Raw genomic sequence first — 14,979 nt, forward strand, 5'->3', positions numbered from 1 at the left:
ACATCATTTTTCCAATATATCCAAAAAAATAATGCAATATGCAGCCTCCCCCATATCATCGTCCATCCTTATACTACTGACTAGAGCCATAAGCTAACACATAGTCCAAAAGGAACTAATCCATTTTACTAAATTATTCCAAGCTCACCGATACTGGAAATATATCCGGTCAAAGATATAGAGCTCAAGTTCGGACTATGGCTCCCCTCCTTTGCAAATAAAGAAGTGTCACATGTTCTACAGCTCTAATGAATTCCCAGCCAAAGAAAACATGGAAGAACGGGCCTTGACAAGTGCCATCCACTATGCACCAAGTGAAGGCATACCATGTGGTAATTTATATCCATACAAATCTTCTCCTATTCTTAACCCAACGATGCATATGTCATATGCAATTAATGTTACATCATAAATATGTACTCAAGTATATTATTAAAAATAAGATGGTAATAAAATTTCTGTATCATTCAATAGCAACTCATGATCATTCCATAGATATCAATATATTTAAATATTGATCATAATCAATAGTAATAAGTCCTAACAAAATCAAACAACATATCAAATCATTTATTTGAAAAATCATAATATTATGTTTCAGCAATATAAAAATTAAGAAATCTACAATATAATCATACACAATTCATATGTACATGAACTCTTTAGCTTATAAATATTCACACAAAAATTACTTCAAAATTCTCAAGAGTCTACAAAATTGGGCATAAAAATTTATTAATGTAAAACTCAAAACTATTCTTAAAACTGCTCTAAAATTCTAAAACTACTCTCTAAACCAAAATTACATAAATATATTAACTCTCACAAATCTGGCTATTTATAATAGATATAATATTAATTTGAAAATATAATTTACATATAAAACTATTTCAATTTAATAACAAATAACTATATTTTCATTACCCTAAATTTAAATATTTCACATTAAAATCTCATTTTTTATTATAGTCTCATTTAAAATATTTTCTCGGACCAAACAACTCCTTTGAAGTATAAATAAATTTTTCAAAAATATATCTTTAACTTATTTAACATTCAAACTGATTAAAATCTCAATAATATATCAAATAACTCAAATAAATTATTTAAATTAAATTAGATTGGTAAAATCATACTATTTGTCTGAATAACAAATTTTTTTAAACTAAAATCTTAATCTAAAATTCTCAAGACAATCATTAAACAAATATAAACTTATTACAATTTCCTAATAATGTATGTTTAAATTTTTACAGTCATATATTGTCAAAACTTTATATTTACTCCATACCGAGTTGGTAAAATTTTCTCTAAACATTATAATAAAACTAATAAGATAAAGCTCTAAATATATAGAAAATACTCATAAAAAATATGATAAAAAGAAATATATTTGTTTATCTAAATGATCTCCAAAACTTGTCCCAACCTTTTGCAGCTCCTCTCACTCTCTCCTCTTCTCCCGCTCTCTCTTTCTCTTCCGTCTTGCACAAAGTGAAGGAAAGACAAAGACCGCAAGTATTTAATATCATGACATTTAATTTTCTTTTTTGATTTTCTTCTGCCTACACCCATCCTATTTCTTCTTCAACTGCCCCCTATATTCTTTTTTTTTCTCCCAACCTCCTCTCTTTTTTCTTCTTCAATTAATACTACTGCCAATTTTTTCACCTTGATTTACTACTCTTCCCCAACATTTTTCCTTGGTCCGTCCCTTCCTTTCTTTTTCTTCTCTTCATTTAATACTCCTTTCCCTTTTTTAATCTTATACCACCGTTACTTCTATTTTCTTCATTCTTATTTACTACCCTCTCCCAAAATTCTACTTTCAAAGTCAAATGCCACAACTTTCCACCAAATTCGATGGAAAATTGTTTTATTTTGGTAAAAATAATAATAAAATATTATTATATACATTTTAATTACAAATTTTTTTTTTTTAAAAAAATGGTATGTTACATACATTTTCCGCGTCGGGTTCCAGTGGCTATAAATTTTTCTTTTCCTTTCCTTTTGGTTTCCTTCTCTCCTGTTATCTCCCTTTCCATCAACGCATGGGGCAAAGGGTCTCTCCATTTCCTATAGGGTCCATTTCGCTCCACTTCCCTCAAGCGACGTCATTCTCTTAAGGTCTGCACTTGGGGGAAAAACACCGTCCTTTTCTCTCACTATAAACACGCAGCTTTCGCTCTCTCACACACACAAGCAGTCAGCCATTGAAGTGCAAATAGAAACTTTTCCCAAACAACTCAAAAGAAAAAGAAAAACAGCCCGGTTTTCACTGCAAGCTGAGATAAGAAGTAAGAGGAATTTCCCCAGATCCCCTCCATCGGGGTCTATATGTAGTACGGACGGTCGGGTGATTTTAATGTTTAATCCCACAAAGAGAAGAAGAGAAGGTAGACTGTGGTTTAGATTGGACATCAAGTATATTGCCTCATTGAAGATTTGGGGTCTAAAGATTGTTATTAAGATTTTAAAAGGTTCAGAAAAATTTCTCTTTAAAAAAAAAAAAAAAAGAGGAAAATCCCCTTAACGTGAAAAAGCATATATCCCTCCGGTGAAATCTTGGGTAAACCCGTTAATTGCCTTCAATTTTTTTTTGTACAAAAAAAAATTAAGTAAGTTGGATCTCGAAAATTCATTAGAATTAGAATATATCTTCAAGTTTAGAAAGCACTTATGTTGTCCACCCTCATCCATTGCGGATCCTAACAAAAGCCTATCTTACATCAACGCAATTGATGAAATGGGCCAATACCAACACCATTATATGTAGTTACCTAAATGGCCTTGGGCTTTGGTCTATACATGTCATTATTAAAGTGTCCAATAGTCCACGGTTGCAAATTAACTATGCATTTATACTTTAAACAGCAGATATTAACTTTTTATTTACACTAACAGAAGTTAGGTCTAATTAAAAAAAAACTAATTTCTCATAAAATAACGAATCAAAGTTTAAATTCTTACTGGAAGAGGTATCTATATTTAGTATTTGATAGTACCTCGAATAGAATTACTTCTGATAAAAAAAATCTATACTTAAAAAAAAACTGTTGTTTGGAAAAAAAAAAAGCCAAGAAGGGACTGGGGCTCTCAGTATTATGATCACCACGTGTCACTTCCCCATTCGGTTTTCATTGCCTTGAAGGGCGGATGAAGAATACCGTGTGGAGATTCTATCATCGAGAACTCTCAAAAGCGTTTTGCACGAAAATTATCTTGGGAAGCTCGAGAAAATGTGAGTGAGTTGTGTTTAGCGAATCGGAAATTAGTATTCATTGTTTCATCTGAGAAAGCTTAAGAAAATGCCTAGAAACGGCGAGGAAGAGAGCGTTCCCGGAACTCCGTCGAGCACCCGGGTCAGAGCCAGACCGGATCCTTTCTTGGTAGCGTGTAGGTGCTTCAGTTTATTGACCTGTTTGGCTGCCATCCTTTGCATCGCCGTCAATATCCTCTCTGCTGTGCACTCCTTCAAGAACGGATCTGATGTGCGTTACCTTTTCTTCCCCTTATACGTGTTAGATTCAATTTGGCCTCATCTTGTTTTCGCTGTTCGTTTCTCATTGTTGTGAGTGGGTTTTAGGTTTTCGATGGCATATTCCGGTGTTACGCTGTGTTGATAGCTTTTGTTGTGGTTGTGGCCGAAACGGAATGGAGTTTCATAACCAAGTTCTGGCAGGTTCCTTTTTGGACGTTACAGTTTAATTCATCAACTTCCTTAGTAATTTGGTGATCAGGTGTTAATGATCATTATAACAGTGCGGATTTTATTTGAATTTCTCCTTGCTGGTGTTACCTTAATGTTGTTTCTAAAATTTTGCTGTATCTTACAGGTTTTGGGATACTGGGCTGGCAGGGGTATGCTGCAGATTTTGTATGTCTCTCTTTTACTGAGATTTTCGGTTATCTTTTCCAATAGGTTCTTCTAATGAGCTTATTTTCATTTGCCTTGACCACTGACACTTTAAACATCAAGATATAAATTGTAAACTTATACAAGCATGAGTCGGTGAATTCTATCTGGGGCAACGGCAGAGTTCTCGTATTTATTGGGTTTGGCCACTTATAGATGCGTACATTAATGAGAGATATTATTAATTATTAATATATTGTTTGAATTCTGCCAGGCCCATCTAGTGATATAAGGAAGGTTGTTATTGCATAATTTGCATTGTTTGAATTCTTGAAAATGTTGAGACTGAACACTGAATAAGAGGTAATTATGTTTTTATTTTGCTTTTCCCCTGGTAGAGGAATGAGACTTAGCCTAAAAATCAGACAAAACAGTACACTAGAACAAAACAAAACAAAAAACCACAGAACAATCAGCCACCCATATCTCCTTGAATTCCCCATCTATCAACAAAACATAAAAGCTAATTTGTCCCACAGTATCCCTCCATACATGCGTGCCAATGCTTAGCTCTAAATTCATATTGGTTATGTTATCTGCCACCTTATTCTCCTCCCTCAACACGCGAGTGAGTTTCAGAATCCCTCCAACTGGATCATCTGCAACAAAGATCCAACAATGGCACCCATCTCCTCTTCCTCCATTTTCAACCTCTACCTTCAGTATTCCAACACTGCTCCGAACCTACCAAAACCTTCCCACAACTCCGCCTGATATGCAGAACAATAGCCCAGATTTCTTGCGAACCCGTACCCTCCAGATTTTTTCTGATGGGCTTTCTGATTCTACTTTTCTCTTTCTCAGTGGGTACAAACTCAGGGATGCTCCACGTCCCAATCTTTCGCTCCACCTCCTTGACTCCTACCTTCCTGTTATCTTCTTCCACACCTCCAACTCCTTCATTCATCACATTGGCACTTGCCGCTTTCTGACTCCATCGTTCATGTCTGGCTATATGAGCGACCTTCCTCCAAAAATCTCAGAGCTTCCACATTCTGCCTCTTAATCATACCCGATCCACCGGCATCGTCATCAGATTTGACCTTCGTTTACTCCGTTGGAGGAGATCTGCCTCCTCTGCCGTGGGCCTCAGATTTCCGAGGGCAGGAAAGTTCATTAGCGAGAGAATTTGAGCAAATCCTCAACTACTAAACATTGATAACTTTGATCAAATGTCCAATCGGTTTTGCAGGGCCCATTTTAAAAGTTCTGTGCGCCTCAGATGAGAAATAATTCACAACTTCTTTGTCTTTTAGTCTATTTTCATCTCTTTAGATGCGCTCGCTTTTCTCCTGAATAGGAGTTAAATAAGTTAATATCATGACGCACATTCCTTGTTTGGTTCCTGAAGCATCGTTTTCTTTCTGCAGTGTTGCAGTAATGACAAGGGCTTTCCCTGACTATCTTGGGAAGAGAAGGGATCTTGTTCTTCTTCAGAATATATCATGCTATTTGCTTCTTGCTTGTGGTGTAGTTTACATTGTCTCGGTAAGATTTTGCAGAGAGCAAGCTATTAGATGAAGAGTGTGTGCATGGGGTTTGATGCTTTGTATGGCCTATTTTTTGTTGTACCTTTCAATTAAAATGGTTACTATTGTGTTCTCTCTCTCACACACACACCCCCACTTCAATACAAAACACTTAAATATTCCTTTTGGCAAGGCCAAAACTAGTCCATGTTATCTTGTTAACAGACTTTCTTACCTTGCTTATTTTGTAATACCAATTCAAGGGAATACTATGCATTGGTTTTCTGAAGCGTACCCGCCAGCAGCAGGAAATCACAAGAGAGCAGGCAATCAAGGATCTAGAGGTAGGCTGTTAACCTGGTGTGTTATAACATATTTATGGGCTGATTTCTGTTTACATGACTGTATCTCTAATTGTATGTTATTCCTATACATATAAGATCCTAATAAACATCTAACACTAACCAGAAATTAGTGATGCTAATTAACTAGAGACAAGAAAACTCTTGAATTTTCTTGTCACGTTGCATTCAAGCCTAAACGGAAATTTGATGTATTTGATCACTCTGCACTGACTCTTGGAATTTTCATAATACTAGAATGCGTACATTGTTGGTTACATAATCATGCTGCATCTGAAAAACGCAAAACCGTAGAGATGGCGGACTTGCATTTTTAGCCTGTTAAATTATTCTAATCAGCCGTTGCAAGAATCTCTTCCCTTGTTTGTCGATTGTTGTTCCTTTCAAGTCATCATCGATGATGGAAAATAAGCATAAAGATCAATGGCATAGACTAGTTTCTAGTCTTAATTGCCCTGATAGAATATGGGCGTTATATCTGCTCTCGTTTTAGTGTCCATTTTATAAAAACGTTGCTCTTATTATAAATACTACGTGCTTCTTTTGTCACTTACCAGGAGTTGCGACGGCGTAAGGAGGAGCTTGAACAACTGCTTCTCCCAGAAGAGGTTTGAAACTTTTCAAATGAATTGTGACTAACTGATTACTTAGCGTAAAGGTATATCCGCTGGAAAAGACCTGAATTTTGGTTGCTGATTTGCTGTTCTGTACAAAGTTGTTTTTTATTCTTTGGAGTAATTGAAGTTTGTTCTGTAAGTTTGGCGATTTGAACTACATCCAACAGGCAGAGGCATGGATCTTGATTTCTGTTTTTGCTGTTTCATAGGATGTGGCTGCCTAATCTATGTAAAAAGTGAATTTTCTGTACGTCGGGCACATGACAGTAAATATTAAAGTAATATACAAACACAATTCTGTTTTGACTGTCCTGTTCTGATTTTTGGATTAAACATAACTCTGATGCTGGGCAGACCTTTTGGTTTCAAATACAGTTATTTCCTCCATCTAAAGTTGAAACTTCATTTATGAGTAGCAGATCCAACCCGCTACCTCTCAGCTATAAGAGAGCTTTTCACTATTTGAGGTTATCGCCAAAGATACAAAACCTGATGTGGTATGAGAATGATTACAAGAAAAAGGACCTGAAAAAACTGTAATTATGATAACTTTAAGGAGGGATAATATATCCCCCCCCCCTTTTTTTGAATGAAAGGATAATGTATTCTTGTGCCGTGTGTTGCCTCTGCTAAGTAGTAAGTAGTCGTACGTAGGTTGATGGCCAAAAAAAGGGGGGGAGTCTTACGTGCCATTCACTATTAAATTTTGCAGTTAATGTTATTTTAAAGATCTTCAACATATAGAATCCACGTGGTCATTTATAACTTTTGAATGATATATAAGTTATAGATTTTTTTTTCATTGTGTGTTGATTTGATAACGATAACTACTTAACTAGAATGAGTTGCATGCATTAGCATAAAAATTCAAGATGAATTATTATAAATAATGCCATTTGTCATCACTTTTTATTCTTTTTTCTGGGCCTCAGTTATCACCTTTATTTTGGGTCACCCATTTGTTGTTATTAGTTTTTTCCTAAACCCTGAAAGTGCTTTTAATTTCATTAAACGGATAAGAAAAAGAGCTACAGAGCAACGTCTTAACAAAGTGAAAAATAGAGAGAGGCCTAAAGTTAAATAAAAACAACAACAAAAAGAGCCAAGAAACAGGCCAAGCTGTGAGAACCATTAGCCAATGCCTTCTCTGTCTCGTCCGTCAGAAATATCATACACCTGAGCAGAGGAGGCACTTGATCCCGCAACGTCGCGTGAGAGCTGAGCCATGATAGAAGGTGTTGGTGTGAGAACCTACCCCGAAGGGCACATCTTTCTCAAAAAGACTGTTAAAAAATCAGCAGCAAAATTGCCTTCCCTATAAGTAAAGGAAAAGGAGAGGTGCGAACGCGATTCTGCTAGTTCCAGTGTTTCCTTAAGCAAATGGCATCCGTTCCAATCACAGGAAGTAAAGGACGTGGGTGATAAGCACTGTTCCAGATCTCTCTTACCAGTTTCAATGATGACATTGTGCAAGTCTAGCTCTTGGCAAATAAGGACAGCACGTTTGACTGCTAATAATTCTATTATGAAAGGACAACATGCCTTAACCAAATCACCAAATCCCCAACGGAAATTTCCACCATCATCTCTGCAAAAAATAATACCAATAGCTGCTTCATTATCAACACCTGTAAAAGATCCATCACATTTGGGTTTCAAGTATTGGCATGGAGGGTGGCGCCAGAATCTTTGTGGTCGTGGTGCCTCTGGTGCGAGGGGAACTTGTTCAGGGGAGATGGCCGTCCAGAATTCACTAATCCCCTTATGAGCCTTTAACAGTACCACTGAAGGGTCTGGAGTTTTAAAATTGAAAATCACCTCATTCCTTTCTTTCCAAATTAACCAGAGGAGCCACACAATCAGGGAGATATCAGCTTCACAAAGATTCCTGTCTAAACATGGTGCTTTGGTCTTTGCGAATCGAAAGTTGACATCCAAACCAAACACACCTTACCCATGGCCAACCATTTGTTGTTACTTTTATAACTATAATGTGTAATGAAAATGATGATAATACAACATGCACCTTTTTATAATATATACAATAAATTTTTAGTTTCTTGATTGAATTGTTTTCTTTTTTGAATTATTAAATCCTGAATCTTTATAATTTGGATCTCTCAATTAAAGTGATTGCAATTGAGTAATATTATCTGTTAGATTGTAATATAATAGTAACAATATTTTTTTTAAAAAAAAAATTTTGTAACTCACCTTCATTAACATTGGATCACAATCTAGTAATTGAGGGGGAAAAAAACTTAGGTGAAGTTGCTTATATCAATTATATCAAATTCTTCAATCATATGGTTATATGTCATTTTTGGTTTTATGTAGATTTATAATTAAATGCTATTAAATGATGATATTTAAAAAGGGCTACACATGACCATGTGTGATTTGGATTTTTTTTTTTTTTGGCTAGGCAGTATCCTCTTATTAAAGATAATCATGTTTGATATACTGTCAAATATTAAATGTGAGTATTTCTCTTGGTAGAGATTTGAATAATGGTTTATCATATTATGAAAGACTAGTCCCTTCTGTTAGACTTAACGCTCATCAATTTGATATGAGTATCATCCATTAATTAATATTCCTAAAAAATAGACAAATTAGATTCGTTTGTTTGAGCCGATCAGTCCGTATATTTTTGTTGGACCAAAAAGAGACGTAAGAAGCCCAAGAGCAAAGGCCCAAAGTTATTTTCAAATTTTCCATACGCCTCCTCGCTTCCCGCTTTCCAAACTTTGCATGAGCACTCCCTCAGTCTCTCTCTTCGAGATCCATCAATGCCTCTTTCGAAATGTAAGTTCCATTCAATATGTCTGTAAGAAAACCGTCACTTTATAGATTCTGATGCTATCTAATGCTATCTAATCATTCGCATTTTCAGATTAACGTCTTCTTGGTCAGTTTCCTCCTCCTCTTTGGTTGCTGAGAAACTGATTCTAGTTTTAAAGCTGTCACATCCCTCACTTGCTTGTCATTTATAGGTAAGGTCCTGATCTGAATTTGGCTAATCTTCTCCTTTGATTTTAAATCTTTTCGTTTTTAATGCGCTGAACGAAGAAAAAGAAGAGCTTCAACACAGTATGAGCATGGCCATCACGTGGGTCTGAGTCAAATCTGATGTGGACTCTTTCTATCTGAATCTTTTGGTACCTTTCTTGTATTCAAGGTTTAGCATGTCATTTAGCAATGAATGCTCAAAGCCTAAAATTAGATACTGGACCTAAATTTTGAATGATGGTTGTAAAGACTTACCCTATTATCCCATACTTAGGTTTCAGGTATATTACGCGTGCAATTGGATTTTGAATTTTTGATGATATTTCAAGCATCAAAATATTTTGGTTCTGTAAATATCAATTGACATATAGCATTAGGTGAGCTGCCTCTGGGAAATTTTAAGCAAATCCATACTGTGGGTAATTTTAGACGGCAGAAAAGGGTTGTCATTTCCCAGAGTGCTTATGGGTGATTCCCTTTATTATCTACAGGTTAGAAAGAAAGAATTTATCTTACTTCATACGTCTGTGATCTTTGATTGACAAAATTCTGGTATATTCTGCGATTAGAAGAAACAATGCCACCCATTTAGCTTCTTTAGATAAGATCAAATTCCCTAAGATAAATATTAGTGTATTCAAGGTACCAGCCACTTTTGATTTTTATGCCTCTCTTTGAAAGGGTTAAATTTATTAAACTGGCTATGGTCATACAAATAAACCCTCCTTAACTGGCTATGGTCATACAAATAAACCCTCCTTCCAATGATTTCCCCCCTCTTTTGGTGGCGGTGGGGTCTAGCATATGAAACAGTTCATATAATGCTAATTTAATATATTCTATTTTGCTATTAATCACTTTTTCTTTATTATCAGGGGAGACACCCACATTTCAAGGAGGCAAATGGATACTGTCTGCAGAGAATTAGATGACGTCAAAGCAGAGCTGGAGAAGCTTAAGGCAGAATGTCGAGTTAAAACAGAACTTGTTGAGAACCTGAAGAGTGCCCGCAATGAAGAATATCTGAAATTTCAAGAGATTATGCAGCAGACAGAGAAACAGGCCCATGAACTGCATCTTAAGTCTGAAGAAATATGCCTACTGAGGAAAGTCCATGAAGATCTCAAGTCTAATTTGCTTGAAAAAGAAACACACATCATGCATTTGACTTCAGAGAATCAGAAGATACAAGCTAATTTCGCTGAGAGATTATCAAAATTGGAAGAAGTAAATAAAGAGCTGGTGTTGGCTTTAGATGAACTGACAGTTAAAAACACTGAGCTAGAGCAGAATGCTTGTGTCAACAATAAGGAAATTTCGGGCCTCCGAACACTTCTTTCCGCTACAGAGAAGAAGTATCTAGAAGCAGAAGAGAAAAGCCGGGAAGCTAAAATGTTGAGACAGAGAGATGATTTTATAATTCAACTGGAGGAAGAAAATAGAAATATGCATGATAAAATGAAATGGAAAATCGAACAGTTTAGACATCTTGAAGAAGCTCACGAAAAGCTTCAAAGCCAATTCCAATCTGACAAGGAGCAGTGGGAGAAGGAGAAATCTGCACTCCTTGAGGAGATCACTTCCCTACAGACTAGTTTAGATGCTCAAACAAGAACTCTAGAAGCAGTACAATCCCGTCTAGAGATGTGCAACCATGCACTAGCTCACCAAGAAAGCAAGAGGAAACTCCTCGAGGCTGAAATATCTGAATTCAAGTCACGGTTTGAGGATGTTTTTACTCAATGTGAAGAAGAGAAGTCAAAGATACAGAGCTTGACCATTCAGAGGAATGAAGAAATAGCAGAGCTGAGAAATAACCTGGGAGAAAAAGAGACACTAGTGAGAGAAATGGAACTTAAAATTGTTCGGCTTGAACAAGAAAATCAGGACTTGGGAGATTCACTTAAAGAAATAAGGGAAGCACAAATCCAAAATGCTGGAGCAAATTCTTTGCTAACAAAGCTCCGTAACAAGCTTAGGCGGTTGGAAGAGACACACAAAGACTGTGCCTCAACTATGAAGTCTAGAGAGTGTCAATGGGGTTATCAAGTTAAAAAGATGGAAGCAGATATTGGGAGCTACAAATCTTCATTGACCAGTAAAGAGCAAGAAATAAAGGATCTTCTGATGGAACTGGAAAATTGTCATTGCGCAATTGAGGAATATTCTACGGGACTCTTGATCTTTAAATCAGAACTCGTAGAGGCTTACACCAAATTATTTAATGCAGAAAAAGATAAAGCTGTTCATATCGAAGCAAAAAAAGATATGCTGGAGGAAGAGCTTGAACTGTATAAGAAAATGCATGAGGAATCATCAGAAGGCCAACTTGTTTTGAAGGGGCAACTTTTGCAAATGGAGAACACCCTAAAATATGAAAGACGCCTCGCACTTGAGGAGCAAGAAAAGCTAGAGCTTGAAACAGCCAATAAAAATAATGAGATCACTCGATTAGGAAGTGAATTAGAAAAGTGGAAGTCTACTGCTGAAACTTTCAAAGCTTGCTCTGAAGAAATCCAAGGAAAATGTCAAAAGATGGAAAGTTCCCTTATTTTACAGGTTGAGAGTGAGCAAGCCCTAAAGGATGAAAATGAAAGCCTTATTCGCACTATCAAGGAGCAGGAAAGGAAAGCCGAGGAGCTTCAGAAGCAGATTGCTTTGTTAGAACTGTACAATACTAGTAAGTTGAAGGAAGCAGAAACATGTAAGAAAGAGAAAGAAAGTCTTCTTCAAAATGTTGAGGAGAAGGAGTGTTGCATTAAGGATCTTCAAAATGATATAGCTATGGCTTGCCTGCAGCGAGAGTCCTTGAAAAAAGAAACAGCTTCTGCAACTCTGGCACTATTGGATGCAGATAAAGCTCTTAAGCAGGAGAAAGAGAATCTTTCGAAGCTTAAAGAGGAGAAGGACCAAATTATAAAGCACATGCAGGAACAAACCACGTCATTGGAGCAAGATTTGATGGGTGCGCTGTCTTTCGCTTTCTCAGAACAGGTGGCAAAATGGGTTGAGGTTGGTGTGCTTGCTGGGGCCCTAAAAGATGCAGAATATCTGACTAAGCAAGAGATCGAAGAAAAGAACTTGAGAATAATGAAATCAGAACTGGAAGTTAACAATTTGCTTGAGAAGGTTGCGTGTAAGGAAGCGTCAATGTTGCATTGGAAACAAGAATCAGAGCAGCTTCAAGCCTCATTCGAGAAAATGAAGTTGGAAACTAATGATCTGACAGAGAAACAGAAGTCCATGGAAAGCATAATTGGAGAGCTTGAGTTTGAGAAAGAATTTTGCTCCAAGACATCACAAAGTTATCAACCGAAAGGGAGGGTATGTTAGCACATATTGAAGAAATGTGTGAAAGGATGGGAGAATTCTCTGGTGGGGATCTGCTATTGATAAAGACTCTTGACGATATGCTGAATAATTCTGTAGATGGAGATGATCGGTCAACGGATATTGTTGACTTTGACAAGCTACATGTTTCCACTGTAAATAGTGAGAATGGTACATTTTCTGTCACGACTAAGAAACACGAAGCAAATTTTGATGGGCGAGCTCCACTGAGAGAGGTTAACAATTTGCGCATGTAGACCAGAGAAGAATTCTGAGCTCAGGCTGAAGAAATGCAGTGAAGGTAAACAAATATGTATTCTTTCTCTGATTTAATGCTTTTGCCATTGGCTTAGCGGCTAGATATGCACTTCTCTCAAAAGCTAGATTTTGAAGAATCGTTAGTATCAGAAGTTCAAACTTGCCAAACTCAATGTTGTTATATGGCAACCGAAACTCATAATAACGTTTTATTATTCAACTTTATTCCATAAGTTGCTCATCAAAACTTACTTTACCCAGAATCTTAAACAACAAAAGAGCCATGAATATGAAATTTTGTAGCTATGTGATACAATACAAGTGACCTAGACATATGTAGAAAGAGGTTCATAGGCCAGATATAAATGGTCTAAATTTTAAACCTCTAAGGCCGGTTTAGTTACCCTGCCGGAAAAAGAAAAGTGGGATTAGTGAACCTAAAGCTGTAGCCATGTGACGACTTGATGCATCCGTATAATCCCCTGAATTATTGACTTATCACTTCTATCGGAAGTTGTTGCTATTTTGTTGAAGAGCATATGTATTAGTAAAACCACCGGTATTGTTGATATTTCTCACTTTCATACAGTGCTGCATTTTTTGTTCCGCTTCGTAAGTCATCTAAGATTCTTTTTTATTTAATATTGGGAACATGCAGGATTTGCTCGTGTCTCAAGCAAGCTAAATCACTGCGTTTTAATTCTCTCGGGAACTCCAAAAATCAGCACTAACGGTTAGATATGGAGGAGAAAAAGATAAACCAAGCGAACTCCACTGATGCTTATCTCAGTAGCTTCCACGTGTTTCACTGAAGACTAATGGAGTGATCAAGTTTTACCCGCCGATTTGTATGAGCGAGCCATTTCCATTTGGTTGTTTTGTGATACGTGAATGGGAAAACACTAAATAGGTAGGAATTACTCTTGTTCCAAATATAGTTTACATGGAAGTACGAGCGAGCCAATGTTTGCTGGTTTGTTGTGTTTTTGTGATGACGTTCATCACAATTCTCAAAGCTCAAAAATGATTTATTACCATTTCGGTCAGTGACCAAGTTATGGTACGACCGACTTTTATGGATTTGCTGATTTATTGATATTATGAGTTGGATCATGTGCTTCACTTTAGGACTCCTTATGATTATTATTAATCGGAATGCGTGAATTTGAAAGCATGAATTTCTATGCATCTAACAATTCAATTCCAATCCTGATGTTTCTGGACTTGAGAAGCTGGCATTCTGATATGGACTAGAGGCTTGGTTCCTTAACAGTAAACGAACACGTTTTTTTGCTGCAATACATATACAGGCGCGTGTGTGTGCGCGTGTGTGTGTAAACATAGATTTTGGCCCAAGAGCGGGGGAGGGAGTGTTAATTCATATTATATCCAGACTGCTTTTCCCCCTCTTTTTGGGCCCTCACCATTCAAAGTTTTTTGGAGAAATTACTTCCCCCAAAACACTCTAAGGTCCTCTGAAGTCAATCAAATCATTGTGAACTCTCTGGAGATTTAGTTGTAAATAAATTTTGGTGTACATTTACTAAAGTACCTTTAACAAACTTTTAAAAAAAACTTAAAAAAAAAAAAATTTCCTCCCGAAATTTACCATACAACCCCAACCACCGGCATGACCGATCGCCTTACTCATCGCCGTTGATGACAAGTTTAAATATTGATGAAGGGGGATTACAACTTTGAGAATAGCAAATTGACAACTTAAAATTTTTTTTTTTTTCAAGTTACAACTTGAGTATAACATAGATAAAAGGATAAGCATGGCAGAGAAAAACTGTTAAGCTATGTCTCCATTAGCCAACAGCTTGAAGCCAATGTTTTAAAAGCCGGACCGGAAGTCAAACCGGAAAGATCAACGGGTCATGGTTCAATCGGTCGGATCGGTCGGACCGTTCAGTCAGACCGGTGACGCAATAATTAATTTTAAAAAATATTATATACATATAATTAGTATATATGAAAAATATCAAATTATTAAATAATTTAGAAATGCA

At 36.4% G+C, this 14,979-nt stretch overlaps 1 protein-coding gene and 1 pseudogene across 1 annotated transcript; both read left to right on the forward strand.

The window, feature by feature from the left end:
- The first annotated feature begins 3,198 nt into the window (after positions 1-3,198).
- Positions 3,199-6,679, forward strand: LOC114722440 (uncharacterized). The gene is made up of 6 exons (XM_028908471.1): positions 3,199-3,494; positions 3,590-3,685; positions 3,840-3,880; positions 5,290-5,407; positions 5,652-5,732; positions 6,308-6,679. Exons 1-6 carry the CDS (start codon positions 3,312-3,314, stop codon positions 6,362-6,364), a joined length of 576 nt encoding a protein of 191 aa, XP_028764304.1. The 5' UTR covers positions 3,199-3,311; the 3' UTR covers positions 6,365-6,679.
- A 2,438-nt stretch (positions 6,680-9,117) lies between these two features.
- Positions 9,118-14,124, forward strand: LOC114722443 (uncharacterized protein At4g38062-like; annotated as a pseudogene).
- The last annotated feature ends 855 nt before the right edge of the window (positions 14,125-14,979 follow it).

The sequence above is a fragment of the Neltuma alba genome, unplaced genomic scaffold (assembly GCF_004799145.2).
Source record: "Neltuma alba isolate B1F8T4 unplaced genomic scaffold, ASM479914v2 tig00012094_pilon, whole genome shotgun sequence".
Classification (NCBI taxonomy): Eukaryota; Viridiplantae; Streptophyta; class Magnoliopsida; order Fabales; family Fabaceae; genus Neltuma; species Neltuma alba.

Coding starts and splice junctions, on each gene's coding strand:
- LOC114722440 (XM_028908471.1), top strand. CDS start 3,312: ATGCCTAGAAACGGCGAGGAAGAGAGCGTTCCCGGAACTCCGTCGAGC. Junction 3,881..5,289: donor AGGGGTATGCTGCAGATTTT/GTATGTCTCTCT, acceptor TTCTTTCTGCAG/TGTTGCAGTAATGACAAGGG. Junction 5,408..5,651: donor GTGTAGTTTACATTGTCTCG/GTAAGATTTTGC, acceptor TACCAATTCAAG/GGAATACTATGCATTGGTTT.